The sequence below is a fragment of the Ascaphus truei genome, chromosome 1, assembly GCF_040206685.1.
Source record: "Ascaphus truei isolate aAscTru1 chromosome 1, aAscTru1.hap1, whole genome shotgun sequence".
Taxonomy (NCBI): domain Eukaryota; kingdom Metazoa; phylum Chordata; class Amphibia; order Anura; family Ascaphidae; genus Ascaphus; species Ascaphus truei.
This window is the reverse complement of record NC_134483.1, coordinates 464,856,544-464,883,559: the sequence shown is the minus strand read 5'-3', so window position 1 is coordinate 464,883,559 and position 27,016 is coordinate 464,856,544. Positions and strand designations below refer to the sequence as shown.

Here is a 27,016-nt window from a genome sequence, read left to right as displayed (position 1 = left end):
AGCTCTAATATTTTAAACAATGCTGCTATAAAATTATCATGCTTTCATTATACCCTTCTCTGCCTAAATCTATCTCTGGTTACTAATTTTGCATCACATTCCACATTACAAGGTCTCCTTCTCTCCATCATGGCTGGTAACCCACATCTCTGCTTCTACAGTATATCTCAGTGGTGCGCAAACTGGGAGGCGCAAGATTATGTAGGTGGACTGCAGGCTGCGTGCAGAGATGACGTGGGGGCGGGCAGAGCTGTGCACCGGCAGCCAAGCTCCGTGCTGCTGCTTCTCTGTGCTGTCTGCCTGCTGTGGGGGCGGGTCCTTGCTGCGGGGACGGGGCTTTCCTTCCCTGCATACGGACAAGCCCTCCTCCTCCTCCTGTGTTACCCGCCCCAGTTTTCAGCAGCATGGGGGACAGGAGCATGCTTACAGTAGTACTTCCTCCCCAGGTGAAAGTGTGTGACTTATGATTGTGTGTTGTCTGTGTTGTCATATGAGTGTGTGGTCTGTGTTGTGATTAAGTGTGTGTTGTGTCTGTGTTGGTTGTGATTGATTGTGTGCTGTGATTTAGTGTGTGTGTGTTGTGTCGGTTGTGATTGTGTGTGTGTTGTGATTGTGTGTGTGTTGTGATATTGTGTGTGTTTTGTGATTGTGTGTGTTGTGATATTGTGTGTGTTGTGATTGCGTATGTGTGCTGTGTCTGTGTTGTGATTGTGTGTGTGTGTAGTGATTAAATGCAGCGGTGCGCAAACTGGAGGGCGTGCGCTTTGGGAGACAAACAAATTTGACTTTGAAGCGCGCTCAGCAGCAGTCAATACACACACACACACACAAAAATAGCCTGATCCATGCCTCCCCGCTCGTGTTGCAAAATTATGCAGGACACCCTGTGCTCATGCTTGGAGAGTTGGTGATGTCACGCTCTCAGCGGCAGCATGGACGCAGCCTAATTTTGCAAGCACGAGCTGTTGAAATAAGTATTTAGACATATTTGTATTTACATTGTATACCGTTTAATAAAGGTTTTTTTCTTCATGTGATTTTGATTACATCAGGCAGGTGGGGGCCCCGAGAAATTTCATTGAAGAAAAGGGGGTCTCGTCATAAAAAGTTTGCTCACCCCTGGTATATGTCACTGGGCATCTGCTTGCCTCTTGTGCTCTGCCCCAAGCGGTCACTTTTGTGCCAAATTGTCTCCGCTGCTCTCACACTTTAAACCTTCAGAACCTACTGCCTCCTAGCTTTCACACTTCCTTACGGTCAGCATATCCCAAGCACATTCTGCAACTCCTACAAATGCAAGCAGATCATTTGTTTCACATGATTAACAAAAGGTGAGCCATACCTTTATGAACTGTGGTGTAGCCAACCTTACCGTAGCTACAAAGCAAGCTCTCTCTTCATGTGTAGGCCTAAGTGACCTCTGCAATGCAGCATCAAAACCATTATGCGTAGAGCTGAGCACTGAATGGGAAACATTTATAACATGAACTAAAAATTATAATAGACATTCGATTTTTCACAGGTATCACGTATGCTGCCAGAACTCTGCAACGCATTGATGTGGCTACAAAGGGGTCAAAGCCACAATCCCTCAAAACTAATATTTTTATGTCCTTGGTTTAACGACTGAGAAGTACGGGAGACATTTAAAATGTGCTGTGCACGGCATTTGGGGGGAAACAAAATATGAGGAATGCTGTGCATCACAATAGTGATATGACCTGGATTTGTCCCCAAAATGATGGTACCTACAAAGGTAAATAGATCACTTAGGAGGAATTGCATCTAACAATATACATACAAAGCCTGGCTTACTTAGACGCAGAATGCAGTTAATAGAGCTGATTTAACTTCAAATGGTTTTATTACTTAAATAAATGAGTATTCCATATTAGGTGATACCTTTTTTTATTTGGACTAACAATTGATATTATAACACAATCTTTCAAGAGTTTTCTCTCTTTATCAGGTCAGACATGAGGAAGAGAGAGACCACTCAAAAGCTCGTCTTATAATATCAATTGTCAGTCCAAATAAAAAAAAGGTATCAACTAATACCGTGTACACATTCACTCTGCACTATCGCAACTTGATTAACACAGCGATTTCTATGTAATTCATTATTTAATGTAAGTAAAAGCCAGATTTAAATTAGACAAAAAAGAAAACAAAAAGAAACAGGAGTATTTCTTCTACAGGAGTAAAATTGTAATGAGTGCTCTAATTTTCATAGATTGAAATGGAAATTTGCAAATATATTTATATAAACCTTATAGAAATACCACATTACAGTGAGACTGCAGTTGCATGCTCATTGAAAGTTGCCATCATTATGCTACAGTATGTGTTGTATACAAACTACAGGAAACACCTGAAAGTTTACTCAGGTGTGGTAAGGTGATTAAATGCGCAAAGCAACACTGCATTTTATAATGCCAAAACGTATTTAAAAAAATAAAAAGGATTGCCCACTTTTGAAGTCTTGGGTTTTCATTTCATTGGTCACAACCTCAATAACATCTGGCAAGCAATTAAAACAAAAAAGGAGATGCATCACCTGAAAATGCATAGCTCACAGGCTGAATGGCAAAATGATAAGAAGGGTCCATTGCAAGATGATAAATCAGGGGACACACTCCTGAAAATAATGTGCTCAAATTACTTCTATCCCATAAAAACCAATGCTGTGGGGGGAAAAAAATGCCGAACCTAAAGCAAAGACAAGTTAATTTACATCTAAAACTTTGACAAAAATAATCCAATCTTTAAAAAGGTGCCGCTCCACCTAATATAACCTATTTTGAACGGGAGCCTCACAGTGCCCTTTAAAACTGATTAACCAACCTAAATATTATTATTTTTACTAGCTTTTTATAATTTAATTTTTCTTTAACTAGGCCAAAAACCTGCAGTAGAGAGTTTATACGCCAACTTCTGCTGTTTATGTTCCCTTTCTCTACTCGGCAGATCAGAGACGATTTCCATGCACAAAAGAAAGGATCTAGGTGATTAACTTCATTCCTACGAGTTTCCTCTTTTAGGACAAGTGTAATGTATGGGCAATTTTGTATAAATACAGTACACTTCCATTTTTAAAAAAACTCAGCATATATATACATCCTGTGTGTAACTTACCGTTGTTTAATGACTTAAAATTTCCTATAAATTTGACAAATTCATAGGTGGCTGGCCCTTTTGGGTCTACTGTGCCTCTCAACATGTGGCAACAGAACTCAAGTTGATTTTTTGCTGAAACAGACAAAAATTGTTTTCAACATGATGCAGTAATCTGTAGTCAAGATCTATGTCAAGATATACATGATCATTTTAGCTTATTTTTTCATAGAAAAAAAGGCCATTTGTTTTTTTCAGAATCATTAAATTACTGTATGATTTCCCAACAGGATAATCAGAGTAGGGTGGGTGTGCACTTTTATATAAGAATAATTACTTATTTGGCATGTAAGACTGGAAAACAGACCAACAACTACCATTGAATGTGACGTGGAAATAAAAATATAGTGTTGTAGTCTCTTATTTTTACCTGCCATATATGGTCGAGATCAGCGGTGCGCAAACTGGGGGGCGCAGAGGTTACAGAGTCCTCACGCTAAGAGTGCGAGGCCTCTGTAAATTTACTTACCGGCTTCTTGTTCACTCGTCTCCATTGCAATGCGGCGTCAAATGACACCCGTTACCATGGAGACGTGATGTCAAATGCCGCTTCTTTGAAGGTAAGGGGGGGGGGGTGATCGAGCAGAAGAGCGGGGGGGAGGGGGTGGGGGCACAGCACAGGAGGTTTGCACACCCCTGGTCTAGATAAACAATTTAATTAAGATTGATTTGGTAATCAGTCGCAGACCGTAACAAGCAATAAGTCCACTTCAATGAGCTCACAAGTACTGGTACAGTTCCCTGTTTAGTGAATAATCTCTCGGTGAGCAAAATTAAATTGAGCCTCATTTCTGAAAGGCCTTTAAATTTATGTAATATTGCTCTACTGATACTATATCAAGTTAAAAGCAGCCATTAATGTAAAGGGCCCACCTTCCCCGGTCAATGTAGCGTACACCAATAACGGGTAAACTTTATCCAGGATCACGTTATGTGCTGGAAGGACTAACAATGCATCTCAAATAATGGGAACCTTGATACTACAGCACTAAGGGGCTTATTCACCAAGGTCCATTGCGGGTTAAGGAACCCAATCATGCCTTCGTTATCCGATTTGAATGGATCAACCCTCAGACCTTGGTTAATCATCCCTTAAGAAGGTTAACATTTATAGCCCCTCTAAAAACTCCAATCACAAACTCTTGTCAGTGTCCCATGTTCCCCCCCCCCCCCATCTTTTTGACCCTCCTTCCAAGAGATTGCTTTCGTAGAAATATTGAAAAGGAGCGGCTCAGTGAGTAAAGACACTGACTGGCACTGAGTTGGAAGCAGGGGAACCTGGTTTAATTCCCGGCATCGGCTCCTGGTGACCTTGGGCAAGTCACTGTATCTCCCTGTGCCTCAGGCACCAAAAAACAGACTGTAAGCTCCACGGGGCAGGGACCTGTGCCTGCAAAATGTCTCTGTAAAGCGCTATGTAAAACTAGCAGCGCTATACAAGAACATGCTATTATTATTTTTAATTATTAAATAACTTTCTATTGTCAATAACAATAGATAGATGGCAAATGGAAGACGGATTATTCGCGCGATCTTGGAGGTCCGGGGGGACACTGTGACATATATACCGCAAACATATTTTTAAAGGATGGAAATGGGAGAAGCTCTGAGCATAATGGTTGATACAAGAGTTTACTAGAGTTTGATCACTCCATAAATATTATCGCTAATTGGGTCAGAGATAAGGGGCTGCGAGGTAAAGTAAGGACACTAGAATATATGCAGACATAAAAGCCCATGTAGAGTTATAATACAAGTATGTACGAAGGCTTGCAGAAACACTAGGAGAATGTGTAAGTGCAGAGACGATGGAAGTTCCTTACTAATAATATGCCTGGTAAATGCATACGTGCAAATGTGGGCGTGGGTAACAGAACAGTAAAGAAACTAGGCTGCACTTAGAAGCATGTTTTCCAATATTGGTCTCCAATATGGGAAATAAGGTTTGTGGTGGTGAAGTAGTCCAGAGGTGAGAGGTGAAGGGCTTTAGGTGTGAGAGCTGTAAAAACAAGTTTGAAGAAAGGCAAAGAGCCTCGAGCACAGCACAAGAGGTGAGCAAGAGTGCTGGGACAAAGCAGAGCTACGACTAAAGGGAGCAGCGAAGCGTATTGATGAGGTGTTGCTATAGGCGTTCATCGGAAGGCAAGTAAAGGATTTAAAGCAGCAATTCCCTCATCTCCACTTTTGTAAAGCTTTTTTTTATTTTACAAAATCAGTTTCAGTGGAGACTGTTCAAGATGAAGTGGAGATGTAAGGGCAATGGAATAAATTGTAAGGGAGAAAGTTGCGAGTCAGGGAAACAAGTTAGTTTAGCTGTAACCCTGTCATTCCCCATTGTCACGTAGAAAACAATGTTTCCACTGCAGCCAGGGATTTTGGGTAATGACATGCACATGAGCACTCTCAGTGAGTCGCACTTTACTTATCCAATATTTAGGTAATAATCCCAGAAGGACAGGCTGACCATAAATGTGGAAGATTTTACTTTAACCCACCCAAGCATTCCTGGCCAGATAATGCCCTGTTCTAAGGGGAATACTACTATTATAGGTCATATTTATATTTTAAATTATAATCATTAAAAAATTACCAATGGGCTGTTCATCGCCCATTTCGGTTTTACCAAACCACCTCCCACCCCTGTCTGTTTCTCCCTGTCCCCCCACCGTTCACCTTCCGCTCACCTGACCACCCAACATGCCTCCTTTGGATGATCCCCCGCCCCCCGGTGCTCTGGATGATCTCCTCTCTCACAGCTGCCCACCCTTTCCTCTCGATAATCTCGCTTGCTACTTCGGATTGCCCCTTGCTCTGCTGGACATACAGCCTCCCAAGTAATGAAATCCCAGGGTGCCCAAAATGCTGCCCGTTAATGCCTGGAATTTTTACCAATCAGAGAGCAAGGATTTTACGAATGCCCAGAATGTACATACATTAAGCTTATAATTACACCTAAAACAGGTGAGATCAGAAGAAAACATTGTGTGCAGCAATACATTATTACACCTGCATAGCTGCTCACGTGCATTCACTGCAGATCACTTACTTTTTAAATACTCTGGGGTCAAAGAATCATTTTCCAACATGTGCGTAGACAGGATTTCATACACCTCTGAATGTTCTCTCTCTGGGACAAAATTAAATATACTCTGATCAACAAGATCAGACTAAAATGGGAATACAAAAACAAAATCAAAACATTATTGAACATGAAAGCAAATCTAATAAATGTGATATTTATACAGGTTGACATAAATACTTAGACGCTTGCCAGAATTTTTAGGAGCCAGCGTTTTGTGCCGCACTGGGGTTAGGGAGTGTGGGGGTTCTAACCAGCAAGGAGCTGCTCCGTGCTCCTCTGCCCTCCAGGGTCTCCCCCGCAAAAATAATTGCCCGTCGGGCACAAAATTGCTGCCAGGTCTGGCACCCATGGCTAATAGATGAGGAGAGATGACGTTTCAGCTCTCCATTGGTGACAATGTGGGCCATACACAGTATTTAGTGGGGTTATAGGAAACTACAAACATGTAAAATCCCTTCAGTGGTTTCCCGGAGGGTCCCACCATGATACAACGTTTAAAAAAATAATAATAATAATTGGGTGCTGCTTACCCCGACCCGCTGGTGCGTGCAGGTTCTCCTGTGGCCGCTGGAGTGGTGGCTCTGCTTCTCTTCCCTCCTACTGGCGCCTGAATGACCGGCTGCCTGAAATCGCGCAGGTGCTTTCGCGAGAGCAGATGGAAAAAGCCAGTTCCGGTTGCAACACCGTTACTTCAGGACGTCCTAAAGTAACTGTGTTGCAACTGGAACCGGCTTTTTCCCTCTGCCCTCGCGATAGCACAAGCGCGATTCCAGGCAGCCAGTCATTCAGGCACCGGTAGGAGGTAAGAAAAGCAGAGCCACCACGGCGGCGGCCAAAGGAGAACCTGCACGCACCCGGGGTAAGCCGCACCCAGGACTCCAGAGGTTCCCGCTGGGGAAGAGAGGCAGCTACTCCCTACAAAGACTACTATTCAATGCATAAGATCTACCCATCTCCTTTAAGTAGGATTCCAATTTTTGCTTGCATAAGGAGTGGATTTTATCACAATGTTCTACATGTGATTGTTTTTAATGTTTATAAAATGCACTTTTTTCATCTCCCTTTCTTGATTATTTCCTACCTCTGAGGAATTCACCATTCTCAAACCAATAGGTTTATTATTGACCTTAACATACATTATCACACTATGTTTGGTATGTTTTTTCTTTTCATATGCAGAGTTCAACCTTGATCCCATTATCAGCAATGGAGTAATTGAACATTCAAAAGGACATTGTTCACGGTTGTATTAGTTAGACACATTGTTTAAGATTTTTCTGAGTATTTAATGATGTTTCTGTATTGGTTGCAATAGCAACACTTGCAAAAATGTTGCAAGCACTTTATTATTCACACTAGGTGCCACACAGGATCTTTTTTTCTTCTATTCACATCTGACCAGGGAGGTCAGATTCACTGATTGGCAGCCACATGAACACACTATAATATTTAAGTTTAAGTGTTTTTAAGTGCACTGATTAGTCACGTACACTTTTCACAAATAGCACAGCACACACTTTTTCTATAGCATTATATCCACTTTAATGATATGTGATCTACATACATAAAAAGTATTAGTCACAAACATATACCCTTATAATGTACCTGCTACATCCCTGAGATCTTATTGATGCAAGAAGAACACCATGGCAAAAATTCTCTATCTAGGCAGAACAGTCCTCAAGATCCTCCAACAGGTCAGGTATTAATGTTATCCCTGCTTCAGTACAGATGGCTTAATCAGTGGCTTAGCCGTTGACTGAGCCACCTGTGCTGAAGCAGGGATATCTCGAAAACCTGACTGGTCGGTGGCCTTTGAGGACTGGCGTTGGCCACACCTGCCCTAGGGAATGTTTGGGCAGACTGTTCCCACTGAGTCGGCCTGATCGAAACGCAAGTGGAGCCCCATCCACTTTGGTTTACATCAGCCGGAGGTGTACATCACTCAGGGAATACAAATGCCACAAAAAAGGTTAATACGTTGCCGCTTTTTTACTTACTGGTAAGTGTTCAAGTAAGGGAGTCACGCTCTCGGACACATAGATTACATTTCCATCTGTCATAACGGCCAGGAAAAATCCATCAAGGGCCTAAAATCCAAACATATGTGATGTGACAAATGTTGAAGGAGAAATCCACCATAACTAATAACAGTAACAGTGCGGTTATCAACTGCAGGAACTCTCCGGTCCCAGAGATAGTTACTGGTGAAGTTACCGGTATTACTGTACTTCCTGGGTTTTAAAGGGGATTTAAACGGTCATCCAATATAAAGCCACAACTTATGTTGCATCTTTGATCCCATCAGCTCTTCTCCTGCCTGCATCCCCTCACCTCTACCCCATAGACCACATCAGCCCCTCCTGCTTCACCACCTCTGCCCTAACCCATATGTATGTGTGTATATATTATGTATGTATATATGTGTGTGTGTGTGTGTGTGTGTGTGTGTGTGTACAAGTATTCTGTATTTGTCCGTTAAAATGGAGACATTTCTACCATAAAGTAGTGTGATGAAAACACAGGTACAACACGTCAGGCCCCACAAACCCTTTTTCCACAACACATTGAAAACTTGAAAAGATTGCCCCCATGTCTTTATCATACCACATGGTGAATGCTCCTCTGCAGGGTAGGTTCTGAAATAAACTTTTTCAGTATTTGCAGAACAGAGTGCCACCATGTGTTGGGGGTGTGCGTGCAAGTCTATTATGCCACTATGCACAGCACTGCAGTCATAAAATAGTTTCCAGCATCTCTTGCAGGCAGAGGATTCCATTTTTTCCTCTCCAGGAGACACATACTTAGCCTACTTTGCTACAAAGTCATAATCCGGCTTGCCCCCTTATGATCAATGATAACCCGAATACTTCATTAAAAAAAAAGAAAAGAAAAAGTTTTTTAGTTCATGACAAAGTGACTCCTCATGGCGCCACGACGTCACGTTGTCATTGACATTGCGGAGCCATCTTGGCGGGACTATGAATGGGGAGATGCCGCCAGAGAAGATAAGAGCCGAGGTCCCGCACATGTCACTGCACCAAACTTCCCAGCTGGCCCTGCAATAACCCGGAGATTTTAAATCTCAACCCATAAACCTGTAGTCTCCAGGTAAAACCCGGAGTGGTGGCAACCCTGGTCATATTTACTATGTACAGATTTCAAAAGTTGATCCACACGCTTTGCACATCAAACTCTGCAAAATAATGTCAACCTACTTTTACCAATTTAAAAGCTAGTTAAGCACTTATTCAGAATTGCGAGACTGACCAATCGATTTCATCCCACATAACATATTAGACAAACACATATTGACTAAAAGCACTGCAGATCAAACACACCTCCAACATGAGCTGTGTGAACTCCTCGTTAGTAAGGAACGTAGGTTTCCAGTCCTGTCGGATTTCACTGGCATCAGTCTGCGCACTAATCTCTGTAAGCATGACATAACATTTGAATTATTGAAATAATGCAATATTGGATATGAAGCTTCAGTAACCTGTATATGGGTTTAAATCAACAGAAAGAAAAACGTGATAACCAAATGATATCAAAATGGGCTTTTTTAAATTTATATTTTACTTGACCAGAGAGCAGGCTGATCACAGACCAGATCTCAAGATATGCACAGTTTTTACAATGGTAAAAAAAATACTCATCTCGTGGAAACAATATGGCTTCCAGAGTCAGCCTCTACAGTGGTTAATAGAAAGTGTAATGATGCCGCAGCTTTCTTTTGGTCATCACATTTGTAGATTTATATCTGAAGCCGTCACCAAAAAAATCTACAGTCATATCAAAAATCAAAGGGTACCTGAAGGTCAGGCCCCGCAGAGAAGGCGATCATAAAATAAACAAATAAGACATTTTTAGGGGAATTGCAGCTTTAACAGATTGAGTTTTTTTTTTTTTGAAGTTCAAACCGTTATGAAATAGTTATTCTTATAAAGGCAAATACTACTGTATAAAAATTCAGAATATATTTAAAAATTCTGTTAAATTTGATCTTCCTGAACGGACTTTTACTGGTCATGAAAATGTTTTAATGCATTTCCTATGAAATGGTCTACATGCCTCTTTCTGCTGTCAACAGGTCAAAAAGGTCAAAAAGGGCAGACAAATCAAGAAAAAAAAACATATAGGAATAAACATAGGATTAAAGTATAAAACTAACTACTTTATATTTAGAATTAAAACGAATGACCAAGAAAGGTAGTTTATGTATAAAATGTTTTACTAGGAAATAAATATATTGAGAGTTACCTCTCGTTTTGAAGTACTGTAGTGCCGACTGGTTATTCTAACACAAACCAGTGTCAATCACCAAAAAGACCCAGGTACATGCGGGTCTAGTTTAAGGCATGTTCAAGGAATTTCTGCATTGACTAATGGCCCATCCGATAAACAGCGGGGGTCCCTGGCCGTCCCATTCAAACTGAATGGGACGGCCAGGGACCCCTGATGTGTTAATCCGATGGGTCATTAGTCAATGCAGAAATGCCTTAAACTTGCCTTAAACTAGCCAGGTTACACGCAGCATGTACCCAGCATGTAACCGGGCTAGTTTAAGGTAAGCTTTAGAATAGTCGTTGTCTCGTCTGTACATCCTGGGACGAGAGTTATGATGACAATGCATGGTTACATTAAATGAACAGAGGTTATAGATGAGATTAAAATGTGAGACAGCTGAAGTCTTGAAATTATAAACTGGAGGCGGTTTTGAGAGTTTCTGGCAGGTTGCTCCATTCATGAGGTGCATGTAAGAGATAACACATGAAGAGATAACATACAGGAAGGTAATATATCATTAGACCACGTGTAAGTTTTACATTTATGCAAAAGGTTTTGTCAGGTAGTGACAGTCAAGTTAAACATAGAGTCGATACTTACATACATACATACCACACCAATACCGTATTTTTATTTTTTTATCCTAGAGCCTATGATTTAACAGCTTAAATAAAAATGTAAGCCATCTTCACAGAGGTTTTTTAATTTTAAAGATAGGACCAGTTAACTTATAGTAATATACAGGAAAGATTCACAAATGTACCTTTGGTCTTCCGTAGGAAATCAATGCTTTTCTGTAATACTGTAGACTTGTCCATTCTTTGAGCATTCCTTGGCAGCATGGCTCCAAGCTCCTTAATGAGGATATTGAACTGATCTCTACGCTTCTTTTCTGACTTGTTCCTAGACACCCTTTAGGATGCAGAAAATAAAGACGGTACTGTACAATGCGATCTAAAACATATACCGGGGTGAACAAGCACCTCACACTTATGTTCTTCAGTGGCTTGATTCAATAAATACCACAAGTACTTGTAAGTGCAACAACTTTCTCACTGACATTTGCTGCACATCCCTCCGAGATTGAACTCAGTGAAATAGTGAAAAATGTAAGTCAGACAGGGGTGAGGAGCTTGCCCAGAAAGTATTTGAAGGCAAGGCAGGAAAGATTAACTTTGCACCTAGACAAGTGATGACCAATCTAGTTCTTTGAGCATTTCACAGTGGTGTGTGTTGTAGTTGCATTGGAGAACAAAACGGCACATTGGCTAAAGTTTGCTACAGTGGGTTTGGGGTGCCGAGCCGTATAGTATGTTCCCATAGTCAATACTTGGCATTAGCATCTGCTGTGCGATACGCTTTCTGACTAGCAGACTTAGGGAGGATTTGTTCCTGTAAAGTACCCCTAGTTTGGCATAGATTTTGGATGTCAGGGTACCAATGTGCATCCCGAATGTTAAGTGGGAGTCACACCATATGCCCAAGTATTTAAAACTAGTAACAGGAGTTAGGGTGGTTTTAGCGTTGGTTCTTATCTGGAGCTCAGTCATTGGAAGCTTTAGAAATTTAGCCTTGGTCCCAAATACCATTGTTACAGTCTTGTCAGTGTTTAAAAACAGTTTTGGGAAATCCAATTTTCAAGTCTCAAAAAGTCAGACTGAAGTATGTGCTCAAGGTCAGAGAGGCTATGGCTGTGTGCATATAAGATTGTGTCATCAGCATACATGTGTATTGAGAATCCCTTACAAGCTCATTGATGAACACTGTGAAGAGTAGAGGCCCCAGAATAGAGCCTTGCGGGACACCACAGGTGATATCCAAAGGGTTGAGATAGAGCCTGAGATGGACACATGTTGGGATCTACCTGATAGGAATGAAACCAGTTTAAACACGCTTCCCTATTCCAGAGCACTGGAGTTTGTTTAGCAAGATAACATGATCAACAGTATCAAAAGCCTTTGCAAAATCTAGGAATATTGCACCAGAGAGTTGTTCCTGTTCCATCCCACACTGGATTTCGTTGCAAACTTTTAGCAGGGTAGTTACCGTGGAGTGTTTGGGGCGAAAGCCAGATTGGAATTGGCTAGGGAAATTTGTCTTGGTATAGTAATCGCTTAATTGGAAGTGAACAATTTTTTTCATGACTTTGGATAGTATTGAGAGAAGAGAGATTGGCCTGTAATTTGAGAGTGTTTTTGTCCCCACTTTTGAAGATTGGGACAACTCTGGCAGTTTTCCAGGCCATAGGGATATGGCCTGCAGACAGAATAGAGTTGACAATGAAAGCAATAGTTTTGCAATGGCTGGGGTACCAATTCTTTAAAACTTAGATTGTAGTAAGTCAGGTCCACATTGGCTGCTTAGTTTTAATTTGAGGAGTGCTTGTGTAATCTCCTCTTCGGATACTGGGACATTTTGAAAATTGTGAGCAGTGTTGGGAGAGGGTGGGGCTATAGGAGTACTCACATAGTGATGTTCAGGTTTGTGTTGCATTTCGCTAATAAGTTAGGAGCACACCCCACAAAGTAATCATTGAATGTATTTGCAATGTCAGTGGGGTTTGTCTGAGTAATATCCTCCTTAGTGATAATACTTGGTTGTTGATGGCTAGAAGGCTGGAATATATTGTTGATAACATTCCAGAAGTTAGCTGGATTCGATGTATTCTGGTGAAGATTGTCAGAGTAATATTGTGCTTTTCCATGTCTTGTTTGCCTTGTGCACATGTTCCGCAGGCATCTGTATTAATTAAGATCCTTGGTAGTGCCAGTTACTTTGTAGCTTTTATACAAGGCATCCCTGAAATGGTAGTGTGCTATAAGGTCAGTTGTAACCCACGGAATGTGGGCGCCCCTACTCTTATTCTGCATAGTGACACACAGAGTTTTAAGAACTCGGATTGGAAATAGTCGAGTGCAGAATCAGGGTTCTTTGCCAAGGGCAGTTAAATCGATTCTGTACCAAGGGCAGTTGGTGAGGTCAGCCAGAAACTGTTGTGGGTTAAAGTTACTAAATGTTCTAGTGAGGAGAACTTTAGGGCTTGATTGGGATGGTTTAATTTTCCTTACACAGTACATTAGTGCATGGTCACTGAAAATGTCAGGAAGGATGCCCAAGGATTGGATTCTGCTGGGATGAAGAGCGAATCCATTCTAGCAAGGAATGGTTGTGAGATTTCAGGTTTGTCTGTGTGGGTTTGAAAATGAGTTGCATTAGGTTAAGAGACTTGAGTTGTATCTGGATTTTGTCGTTTTTAGGGTCGAGTCAATTGAAATTCCCAAGAACTAGCAGCTCACTCTTCTCATTCAGAGAGGAAATGGAGCCAAGACACTGGGTGATAACAGACCAGGGTTTCAGTTTTAGATCACAGTCTCACTGCCTCCTCATCAGGCAAGTGGGGTAAACGGAACGTCTCTTCCAGGTTCCCCCGCAACGTCACTTCCGGTTTAATTTTTCTTTCTCCCCGTCAAAAAAAGTAGTGCGTCTAGGCTCTCTGAAGGTCTACTCAACGCATTTCGCTATTGACAGCCTCGTCAGAAATCTGCACTATGATTTTTCTCTTCTCTCCATGCTGTTTTCCCTTGCTCCCCCTGGATTTCGAATACAGGTCCCTTTGGGAGGGTTTGAGCAGAAAGTCACTATATTTACTCATACATTTCTTATTCACTTTCATGTGCACAATTGCTTTTTTTAAGCACTTTAATTCAGTCACTTTAATGTCACATTAAATCACATTATATTTATTTTGATTCAATAATTATATTCACCTAGTATAGTGGACTTTGTATTTCACTTTAAATCACAAGTAATCTGTGGGAGCGCCGACCTTTTCACTTTATTGTTTGGCATAAGTCACATTAATGTCATCTGTTCATTCAAAAAAATCAATACATTTACTAATCAGAAATGATGTTCAGTGCAAGGTTAATGTATCTTTCCATAACTTGCATGCAATATGTTAATAAAGTGTAAATATAATGAATAGCATACCTCTTTGCTTTGTCCTTGTCATCTTCATCCACTAGTCCATCAAAAATACTACCATCATCTCTGTGACAGGAAAATACAACAGCTGTCAGGGCATGTACAGTAGCTTAGCTATATACAGATAATAACAGGAGGCTGAAAGGTACATCTATAGAAGACATGCAAAACGAAAGGCCCCTTAATATTACATTACTGTAGGCTGGTACCTTCTGTTAAACAGCATTAAAAGTTATTGTGCACAAACTGATTTAAACTGGAACAATAATAATTTGATGTGGTCGTCTATTTCCCAAGACCGCAATAAAGAAGACTAATGTACACTGCGTCCACCTCCCTTTTTAGCTTGCCCATCACTTTTTTCCTAGCCACAGCTCATCTGAACACAAAATAGTAGTAAAATATATAAATACATGATCATGTTAAATTTGATTATCATGATGTATACGTAAATCTAACCATTTTGTGGTCAAACTTATTTAATGTTAAACCCCAAAACGGAAGGGTTTTACGTCGGACACCCCCTCACAAGGTCATCCATAAATAAAAACAATACAACACCTATCACGGGAGAATCGATGCTCTTTGATATAAACATAGAAAAAAAAATGTAAATCTTGCTTTTAGTTGCTGGACTTGTCAGTTTTTTATATTTATAGTTTTTGTACTCTTTCTATTTTTCCTTGCACAAATAATAATTTGTTGTTTGAAAAATGTATTAAGGATCAGTGTTACTCAGCACTTTTTTGCGCAGAGAAAGTTACCATGTTATAAGGGGAAGCTACAGACAGATGTAGCCACTTATTTGTGCCCTTCCCATCATACTCACTGTACAGGCTATCAGTCTGCAGAAGAACAATTGTGAACATTAAAAGGGGACCTAATCTTCCTAGTGTTGAAAGACTGGAGCAAGTGGAGACTTAACATATTGGTCCTGGTTTTCCTTTTTTGCTGGTTTTCAAAATGTATAATTCTGATTTCCCCCAACTCACCATAACTTACAAAATCTCAACATATTTTTTCAAAGGTTCTAATTATTTAAAAATGGTGGTAGCTGCACGAAATTGGTGGCCTCATAACTAGAATTACCTGTCTGCAATTGAGCTCATCTTATGACTGCTTATGGAAAGGAGCAGAAAAAGCCACACCGCAGCCTTGTAGGAAACATTTGCACGCTTGACTGTGAAAAGATATAAACACAAACTTATCAAAAATGCAACGTATGCTATGCCGTGTTGAGATGCTAAGATTTTAATACCTGGTTCTTGCCTTCACCTGTCCGGTCGGCGTCTACCAGCATCTTTTCCCTGGTTTCAACTCAATCAATATGCCATGCCAACGGGAACACCACGTGACGTAACCGCATCACGTGACGTGTGTTGCCATGACAACGCGACAGCGTAACATCACGTAGTATCTCGTTGCCACAGTGCGGCAATATTGATTGAGATTAAAGCAGGGAAAAGATGATGCCAAATTAAGCACCGGTTCTGCGAACTTGTGAAATTTTTGTATCAGGTTCGCACGAACCCGTGAGAACCGGCAGAATCCCACCACTGATGCAAGGCTAGTATTAATAAAATAAAGGGGATCAATGTTCTAAAAAGTGTGGTCCAAGTAAAAAAAAAGTGTTCCTGTATTGTGAGAAATGTAGATGACATGGTATTATTTTATTTTCATAAGAGACAAACTGATAATTTGTTATTACTCAAGCAATCTTTCATAAATCGTATTGGAGATCCCTGAATCAATTCGAGTTAGCCATGTTAATCTAATTCAGAACTATGCATTGACCAAGCATTTTACAAAAATAACTATATGACTGTATACAAGTTAGTTCATCTTCGTACTGTTAAACTATCACGTGTCATCTACAAACATGGTGTGAAATACCCCTACTTGCAAAGAAGGGTGGGTAGCGGTGTTGGTCCTTTCTTCCATGTAGTAACATTGGAGGGAGAGGGAGGAGGTGGTATGATACCTTTTATTGGACCAACAACTAGTTGATATGTTACAAGCTTTTAAACCTCTCAGGGTCATTCATCGGGCATGGCAGAAATACAGAATAATAATAATAATAATAATATATAATAATAATTATAATATATATATATCTTGACCTGAGGAAGAGAGGAAAACTCTCGAAAAAGCTTGTCCTATAACACATTGTTAGTCCAAATAAAAAAAGGTATCACCTAATACTGAAGAACTCATTTATTCTGCAATATATATATATATAAATATTGGTTGTAAGAGGGATATCTGGTTGCATGGATGTTGAGAGGAAGTGGGAAATAAGATCAAGTAGAAACAGGTAGCCTAGTGTGATGTTAAAGCTATCCAATTATTTCCTAAGGACACGTATCTCAGATGACCAGACAGACACCAAGTAGCAACAGAGGATAATAAATAGCTTTTATGGATAATTACATTACTAGTTTACATTTTATCATTCAATTTTTTGTAGCTGCATGTAAAAATCTATATAAAACCTGAGCTTTGGTATTATTAGATAAACGACAGCTGCTTGCTGCCAGCACCATAGAGCACTTGTAATGTTTACTTCCTGTTGGCATAATAAAAACCCGACAGCTGCCAATTAAAGCAAATAGAGTTTAGGGGCAAACAAAGTTCAGGAAGAAAATTCACTGCTAATATGAAGAGAAAACAACAAATACAGATTTTGCACATAAGATTTTCTAGGAAATATAGAACATTATAAGCTAAACTTGTTAGAAATTCCGGGCATTATTGAAAATCCCTGCTCTCTCATTGGTCAAAATTCAGGGCATTATCCATTCAGTAATGGCCCGGAATTCTTGGCAACTTGCCAAGTTTTTCAGCCAATCGGCTTTGAGTTCTCATACACACAGAGTGAGAGGAGCTCTCAGACAGGGGAGGCGATTGGACAGGAGACACCAGCAAGGGACTACTCCCCAAAGCCTGCAAAGAGCTCCGTATGGGAGACCTTGAGGAGAAAGGTGTGTCAGCAATGTGTACAGAGTGGTGCGGGGGAGAGGGGAGCTGCAGAGTTTGTGTGTGTTGAGGAGGGCTGCAGTGTGTGTGTGTGTGTGTATGTATGATATAGATATAGAGAGAGAGGCTTGAATGTATTTACAATTTCATTTTAATAAACAGTAAAAGCACAAGAAAATGTAGAAAATCATGTCGATACAAAATCAATATAACTATACAAAAGTGTCCAAAAAAAATAAATAAATCCTTCTTTGACCGACACAGTTATCTAGATCAAAACCCCATCTTGTCCATCGCTAGATGGATTAAGCTATGTATCCAGGAAGTCTAAAACCTTAGTCACCTGGATTGTCCATTAGTAATTAAAGGCCATAGCTACTTCATGAGCCGATAAGGCCCTTACCTCATCAGAATAGATTTGTAAAGCTGCTACATGGCCTTCGCAGAATACGTTCATTAGACATTATGGGCATCATGCAGTAAGCAGCGAAAAAATGCATTAGCCAGTTTAGCAATTAGCCATGTTTTTGGCGTGTTAAACTCGCTGTATGCTGTAAGGGGCGAATCCCTGGCGAATGAATTAGCCACCACCATTTGATAAAATGGCTAGTAACCGGTGTCGAGACGGCTGCCTGGCGAGAAGCTGCCGAGAAGCCGTCCCCTGCCGAGATGTGTTTGCAGCAGAGAGAGATCCGCTGCTCTCTCGGCGCAAACATCGGCACATTAAAAATTATTGTTAAAACCATTTTTATTCATAGTGTTAATGTGCAGGGGGTCTCCGGCGCTGAACCGCATCGGTTTCAGGTCCGGGGACCCCCTGCTTCCCGAGATACAGGCCCCTTTATGAGGTGCCGGTATCCCTCTGCATGTAAAGGTCCCGATCACGTGACCGCGGAATGTAAACAAAGCAGAGGGATACCGGCACCCCCTAAAGGGGCCTGTATCTCGGGAAGCAGGGGGTCCCCGGACCTGAAACCAAAGCGGTTCAGCTCCGGAGACCCTCTGCACATCTACACTATGAATAAAACACACATATCAATAAAGACTCGTTCCTTACCTTTGCGGCTATCTGCTATGGTAGCGAAGCAGCATGAATATTTTTTTAAATAATACTGTACAGTGAGCAGGTGGTCCCCTGAGCTGAACCGCATAGCTTTGTGGACCAGGGACCCCCTGGTTCCCGAGTTACAGGCCCCGGTATGTGTGATCGGGTGGGCAGTGTCGCCGCCATGTTTATAGCGTCCCATACGCTACGTGCCTGCAATAAACATGGCGTCGACACTGTAACCGATGCCCCAAACCGGGGCCTATAACTCAGGAAGCAGGGCACAATATTATTAAAATACATAAATGCTGCTTCATTACCATAGTGGATAGCCGCTAAGGCAATGAAGGGGTTAACGCATAATAGTATGTTTATTGGGGACAATTGCCCCCAATAAACATAGCAATACACAACATACAATACAGTAATGGGCAACATTACTATTATCCACAAATGGATAATAGTTCAGTTGTCCATTTAAAATACATACAGAACAATAAATACATTAAATAAATATAGCACTCACCCATGTCCGGCTGCCACGATGTAGGCGATCCTCATCTTCATCCAATGTAATGTCCCCTAACCCCTTAATCACCATAGCGGTTATTAACCGCTACAGCCATTAAGGGGTTAACCCACCCTCACCCACATACCCTACCCCACTACCCTCCCACCCCGTGAGGCCTAACCACCCTCACCCACTTCCCACAAGGGAGGCCTACCCACATACCCTTGGGGCCAATACACCCTCCCCCCACCCCAACACATACAGTACAATAATGTGCCAAATAACTATTATCCACATAGGGATAATACATTATTTGGCCATTATTAAACACATTAAATACCATAGTAAAATAAAGAAAATTCTACTAACCTCATCAATAAGAAGGCCCCGTCGCCAGCATCATCCTTGTGGTCCGTTGCCAAAATAATACATAGCCAATACATTGCAATGACATTCACATATCAATGAACCCCTTCATCACATTATAGAATACTAACCGCAAAAGGTAATGAAGGGGTTAAGCCATCCTGGCCACATACCCACCCTTCACACATTCCTTTGTACAGTGGCATCATCATGAAAAAATACAGTAAAAATAAAAGAAACTATATATATATATATATATATATATATATATATATATATATATGTATATATGTATATATATATATTGTTTCTTTTATTTATATATACATACATACACACATATATATATATATATATATATACACACACACACACACATGATGAACCAATATACAAATAAATGTCTCCGGGTTAACAAAAACATGCTCCAATAAAAATACCACTGATCCATAACATCCTCAATGAAATACAATGCTATTTTGTAAACAAATCAAATGTAATCATTCAATCTAAAGCATCAAATGCCAATCCAAAGCCTCAAATGCCACTTAAAACATTGCATTTACATTGTATACATGCTGCATAAAATGTAAGCTACATGTAGACGCTGCAAATCAATGTTAACAATACAATATTTCAAATAAAATAGCATTACATCAAAAGAAGTATACAATGTAATCCAATAAAGTCACTATCAATCAATTAGCATACTGTACATTAATTACATCCCCAAACAATTAAAATAGCATCCATACCAATTACACAATTAACTATAGCAACCGTTAAAGAGAATAAGTTAGCATCATACAAAATAGGACACCAACAATTACAATATAGAAAAGCAAGCCTCACCATGACCTAAAGTACAGCATAGAAGCCCAAAAATTACATCTAATTATAAAATACATTTAACACACATCTATGCATAGCAGCATAGCCAAAATCATTTACAATAGTGCAAAGCAAGCTTTTACAACACTATCATTTCTTACCCTGTATGTATATATCTCTCTAGACATACATACATACATACATACATACATACATACATACATACATACATACAGTGACAAGAAATGATGTACAATAAAAAAAAAAAAACATGTAAAAAGCAACAAAAAAAACACTTACATTAAATACATTTCTTTAGTTCACTTACCATTACTTGACCCACTCACCGACTCCCGTTGAACAGCTTACTCACGAACCAATCCACGAACAGGAACCCATAAAATAAGAAACCACAAAATAATAAACATTAAAATAATAAAACACGACAATCCAGGGGTCTTCTACTTCTAATCCATCTTTATCTTTATTCTTCTATCTTCTTCCGGGGTCTTCTTCCCATCTGCTGCCACGCCCTGGTCTTCTTTCTTCTCCGGAGGTCCTTGCTCCTCGGCGTCTGGCTTCAAAATGAGACGACATAGGCTTTTAAAGGCCTATGACGTCACATTTTCGTCATGGTTCCCACGGCCCTGATTGGGCCGTGAAAACCATGTGTTTTGGCCGATGCAAAAAAAATGATGACGTCACTTAAAGGCAATGAAAGCACAGACAATCCGAATGGCTTTGCTTCAGCTGCATTTAAGATGACGTCATTAAAAGAAACATGGCCGGCCTCACATGGTACGGTAGCCAATCAGAGCGTGGGAAGTCTATCCCTACTCTGATTGGTTCTAGTACCATGTGACAGGCTTTCAATGACATCATATCCGTTCTTCCTGAAGCCTCTGTCACATGGTCTACTAGAGCCAATCAGAGTTGGGATGGAGTTTCCACGCTCTGATTGGCTACCGTACCATGTTTCTTTTAAAGACGTCATCTTAAAGGCAATTGAAGCCCAATCAGGGCCGTGGGAACCATGACGAAAATGTGACGTCATAGGCCTTTAAAAGCCTATGTCGTCTCATTTTGAAGCCAGACGCCGAGGAGGAAGGACCTCCGGAGAAGAAAGAAGACCAGGGCGTGGCAGCAGACGGGAAGAAGACCCCGGAAGAAGATAGAAGAATAAAGATGTAGATGGATTACAAGTAGAAGACCCCTGGATTGTCGTGTTTTATTATTTTAATGTTTATTATTTTGTGGGTTCCTGTTCGTGGATTGGTTCGTGAGTAAGCTGTTCAACGGGAGTCGGCAAGTGGGTCAAGTAATGGTAAGTGAACTAAAGAAATGTATTTAATGTGTTTTTTTTGTTGCTTTTTACATGTTTTTTTTTTTTATTGTACATCATTTCTTGCCACTGTATGTATGTATGTCTAGAGAGATATATACATACAGGGTAAGAAATTTTAGTGGAAAACAAAATACCCGGGCGCTACCTGTGTGTGTAGTAAGTGCGGGATATATGTATAATAACAAGCTTAGAAGTTAGTAAGGTAGCCCTCCGCTTCTTTTTCTCCTCCTGCGACTCAAACAACCCCAAAAAAGGATCTACCCAGGATCCTTAATAGTAGAGGAAACAAGAGAAAGAGATGGGGGAGCACAGGTGGAAGGGTGAAATGGAATACAGTATGGTTCAGGTGTGTAAGACTCTGAAGCAATAAAGGTGGGGTTTTTGAAGTGTGTAATAACTCTTAACACTCCCACGGAAATTTTAGTGTTGTAAAAGCTTGCTTTGCACTATTTTAAATGATTGTGGCTATGCTGCTATGCATAGATGTGTGTTAAATGTATGTTATAATTAGATAGATGTAATTTTTGGGCTTCTATGCTGTACTTTAGGTCAGCGGTGCGCAAACTGGGGGGCGCGCCCCCTAGGGGGGGCGCAAGATTATGTAGGGGGGGCGCGGGCTGAGTGCGGGGAAACCTGGGGGCGGGCAGAGCTGTGCACGGGCGGCCAGGAGCTCCGTGCACTGGCTGCTTCCCAGCTGTCTGTGTCAGAGGGGGCGGGGCCAGAAGCTCCGTGCAGAGACTGCTGCTGCTGCTTCTATGCTGTGTCTGCCTGCAGAGGGGGCGGGGCCTTGCTGCGGGGCCTTCCCTGCACACAGACAAGCCCTCCTCCTCCTGTCTGTTACCCGCCCGTTTTCTGCAGCACATGGGGGGACCGGAGCAGGTTTAGTTACTCCCTCCCCCAGGTAGTGTGTGTGTGTGTATATATGTGTGTGTGTGTGTGTGTGTGTGTATATGTATGTGTGTGTGTATATGTATATGTATTTATGTATGTATGTATGTATGTATGTGTGTGTATGTATGTGTGTGTGTGTATATGTATATGTATTTGTGTGTGTATATGTATGTATGTATGTGTGTGTGTGTGTGTGTGTGTGTGTATGTATGTATGTATATGTGTATATGTGTGTGTGTATGTATGTATGTATGTATGTATATGTGTATATGTGTGTGTGTATGTATATGTGTGTGTGTATGTATATGTGTGTGTGTATGTATATGTGTGTGTGTATATATATATATGTGTGTGTGTGTGTGTGTGTGTGTGTGTGTGTGTGTGTGTGTGTGTGTGTGTGTGTGTGTGTGTGTGTGTGTGTGTGTGTGTGTGTGTGTGTATATATATATGTGTATATATATGACTGCAGTGTGTATTGTGTCTGTGTGTTGGTGGTGATTGAATGCAGCGGTGCACAAACTGAGGGGGGTCGCCCCGGCGCAAGATTATTTAGGCGGGGCGCGTGCGGCAAAACCTGGCTGCGCAGGCGAAAAATATGTGCGCGCGCGGCCGAACAGAATAGTGCAGGTGGCGGTCACATAATTCGGAGGTACGGGGGAGGAGCACGCGCGAGCCCTGTGATGTCAAACGCCCCTCCCTCCGGTGTCTGCCCTACAATAACGCTGTGTTGCTGCTCTGCTTCGCTGCGATCCTCTGCAAGTGAAAGGGTAGGCTGCCACTTTATCACTCATACTATGAATGTACAGAATTAAGGTAAAAAAAGTGTAAACACTTCCCCACTCGTGCTTGCAAAATTATGCAGGACACCCTGTGCTCATGCTTGGAGAGTTGGTGATGTCACCGCTCTCAGCGGCAGCGTGGACGCAGTCTAATTTTGCAAGAGCGAGCTGTTGAAGTATGTAAGTATTTAAGCTGCGCTTATAGTGCCGGCGACGCGACGTCATCCGAAAAATGAATTGTCGCTGCCGTGTGCGCTTATAGTAAGCGTGACGTGGCGATGCGATTTTTTGAAGCCGGCAATATTTGATTTTTCAGGGGCTGTCGCCTCATGTGACAGCCCCTGAACCAATCAATGGCCAGGTCGCCCGCACCGCCACCGCAAAGCGAAATACAACTTTTGCTAGCGTCGCCGTCGCGGGCACTATACGCGCGGCCTTAGACATATTTGTATTTACATTGTATACCGTTTAATAAAGGTTTTTTTTTTAATGTGATTTTGATTACATCAGGCAGGGGGGGCCCGAGAAATTTCATGGATTAAAAGGGGGGCTCGGCCTAAAAAGTTTGCTCACCACTGCTTTAGGTCATAGTGAGGCTTGCTTTAGTATATTGTATGTTAATTGATTGATGGTGACTTTATTGGATTACATAGTATACTTCTTTTGATGTAATGCTATTTTATTTGAAATATTGTATTGTTAACATTGATTTGCAGCGTCTACATGTAGCTTACATTTTATGCAGCATGTATACAATGTAAATGCAATGTTTTAAGTGGCATTTGAGACTTTGGATTGGCATTTGATGCTTTAGAATGGATGATTACATTAGATTTGTTTAGGAAATTGCATTTTATTTCATTGAGGATGTTATGGATAAGTGGTATTGCCATTGCCAGGATGGCTTAACCCCTTAATTACCTTTGCGGTTAGTACCCGAGAAGGTGATTAAGGGGTTCATTGATATGTGAATGTCATTGCAATGTATTGGCTATGTATTATTTTGGCAACGGACCACAAGGATGATGCTGGCGACGGGGCCTTCTTATTGAAGAGGTTAGTAGAATTTTCTTTATTTTACTATGGTATTTAATGTGTTTAATAATGGCCAAATAATGTATTATCCCTATGTGGATAATAGTTATTTGGCACATTATTGTACTGTATGTGTTGGGGTGGGGGGAGGGGGTATTGGCCCCAAGGGTATGTGGTAGGCTCCCTTGTGGGTAGTGGGTGAGAGTGGTTAGGCCTCAGGGGGTGGGGGGGTAGTGGGGGAGATATGTGGGTGAGGGTGGGTTAACCCCTTAATGACTGTAGCGGTTAATAACCGCTATGGTGATTAAGGGGTTAGGGGACATTACATTGGATGTTTTTATTGTTGTGTCTGTTTTACAGAAGCGGATGGGGCATTAGCAGGATAAAGATGAGGATGGCCTTCATCGTGGCAGCCGGACATGGGTGAGTGATATATGTATTTAATGTCTTTATTGTTCTGTGTGTATTTTAAATGGACAACTGCACTATTTTCCATTTGTGGATAATAGTCATTGTGCCCATTACTATACTGTATGTTAGGGGGGTATAGGTGTGGTTGGTGTAATATATATATATATATATATATATATATATATATATATATATATATATATATATATATATATATATATATATATATATATATATATATATATATATATATATATATATATATATATATATATATTTCTTTAGTTAGTGTGGGGCTGTTGTGTGTGTTTTCTTTTTATTGTGGGTAGCGGGGGTGGGTGAAGGGGGTATTAGCCCCAACGGTGGTTTGTTTAGGGCTTGCGGGTGGGTAGCGGGAGGGTTTAACCCCTTCATGACCGTCGCGGTATTAACTGCTACGGTCGTGAAGGGGTTAAGCGCATCCGCAACCCCCCCCGCAAGCCCTAAACAAACAACAAGGGCCAAATACCCCCTTCACCCACCCCCGCTACCCACAATAAACCTGGCACGGCTGTTTAACCCCTTCATTGCCTTAGCGGTTAGCCGCTAGGGTAATGAAGTGGCCTTTAAATGCATGTTTTCTGCCTCGGATGCATGCCGGGGGGGTCCGGTGCTGGTATTAATGGTATCAGCTCCGGAGACCACCGGCATCAATCCCAGCCAGGAAAAAGGCCAGAAATTTTTCTAAGTGCCGATCCGCCACTCATCAGCAGCCTCTCACCATCAACTTGCCAACTTTTTCTTGCGTGGCTGATTCGCCAGAAAAACGCCATTCTACAGTGGCGAATAGCTCTGCTAAGCTACTCGCCACTACTAGAATACAGCGTGGCGGAAAATGTTTCTATTTCAGGCGGAAAGTGCCTTCTCGCCTCGCCATCATTCATGCCGGACTCTTTTCACCCTTAATTTGGTACATCTCCATCATGTGTACTGTCATGAAGGACAATAGAGAAAATAATGCATTTCTTACCGTTATTTATCCTACTCCGAGTCCTTCCATGACAGTATACAGTTTTTCCCATCCCGCTGCGTTATTTTGGAAAGATGGTATTTATACTCTATGATGTAATAGTTTCAGGAAAGTCTTGCAGCTCGGCTAAACGTATAACTGGGGGTCTGAGGTGTGAGGAGCCCTTTTAAACTGCTTTGGCAAAGGCGGTCCGACCACTCTTTAAGGAGGGGAATATAGCCCATTGTGTGTACGCATGGAGGACGATAGAGAAATATATATACATACATTTTAATCCATTAACTAGCTAGTAAAAATTCAACAGTACAAATAGTGCATTTCAATTACCTTTTGCCGCTTTATCTGAAGTATAAACATGTAGTTGCTGAATTAGTTGATTGTCAGAAGAGACTTACACCAAGGTATACTGTATGTGCGTGAAAGCAGCATCGCCAGATTCAACTCTGCAAGGAATGGAAAAACAGCGTTGCAAAGGGGGAGCACACCATTCTGAAAAATAAATATCACCATTTGATAAATAATTTAAAATGTTCTTAATTTCATTTTAAACTTTGTGAGAAAAACTAATACCTTCAGGTTAGAGTGGGTAGTACAGTAGGTGTTTGTATGAATATATTTTACACATGCCAAACATGAATTAAATAATAACTTATTCAGGGTTAATGCACAGGATACTTTCAATAAATGAGCAATGACACCGTATTTGCATGCAGCAGCTGCAATGCCTTGTCAATGTATCGAAAGATGTGTTTTTTTGTTTTTTGTTTTTTATTTAGATTTGCTCCAAAAATAGTTATCATTAGTTTTATATTCCCTAAATGAAAAATATCTTATCAACACTAAAATCAGAATTTCTATTTCATTGGGATTCCTATCTGAGGCAACATGACATCCTGGTTGAGAAAAAATAAAATAAGTTGCATCCTGCCATTAACGAACTGAATAAAACATCAGTGTGTCAAGAAACTTTTAAAGTCTATAGGCGGGATTCACCAAGCTCTGATAAGCCTCATCAGAGCTCCATCAGCATCAACTACCATTCAATTCAATGGCATTTAATACTGGATTAAAATCCAGTACCTCCCATCTGTGCTTTGGCAATACCAGTGTAAGTTTTAAGACCAAAGTGGTGCAAAAAAAAATCCTTTCGCTGTCAATGAGATGTTGTTATTCAATACATGTGGTGCACAATTTGCCCCCCGCCTTGATACACGTATTTTTTTATTAAAGGGAAAAAAAAAAAAAAAAGGGAGGAGTGCAGCGAGATAAACATTTAACTTTACATTA

At 41.0% G+C, this 27,016-nt stretch overlaps 1 protein-coding gene across 6 annotated transcripts in view; it reads right to left on the bottom strand.

Annotated features, from left to right (window-relative positions):
- The window catches only part of CLOCK (clock circadian regulator), a 68,530-nt gene extending 42,327 nt beyond the window's left edge, over positions 1-26,203 (bottom strand). For 2 of the 6 annotated variants that reach the window (XM_075566343.1, XM_075566351.1), the window contains exons 1-10: positions 26,057-26,202; positions 15,620-15,710; positions 14,537-14,596; positions 11,310-11,458; positions 9,598-9,689; positions 8,257-8,346; positions 6,221-6,341; positions 3,136-3,249; positions 2,558-2,638; positions 1,343-1,461 (exon numbers count right to left, since the gene is read on the bottom strand). In XM_075566343.1, coding sequence (XP_075422458.1) covers positions 1,343-1,461; positions 2,558-2,638; positions 3,136-3,249; positions 6,221-6,341; positions 8,257-8,346; positions 9,598-9,689; positions 11,310-11,458; positions 14,537-14,596; positions 15,620-15,639 — 846 coding nt within the window. In that variant the 5' untranslated portion in view covers positions 15,640-15,710; positions 26,057-26,202. Of the gene's footprint in view, positions 1-1,342; positions 1,462-2,557; positions 2,639-3,135; positions 3,250-6,220; positions 6,342-8,256; positions 8,347-9,597; positions 9,690-11,309; positions 11,459-14,313; positions 14,414-14,536; positions 14,597-15,619; positions 15,711-26,056 lie in introns of those variants that run through there. The other 4 variants (XM_075566359.1, XM_075566385.1, XM_075566368.1 and 1 more) reach the window with 4 other exon arrangements.
- Positions 26,204-27,016: the final 813 nt, after the last annotated feature.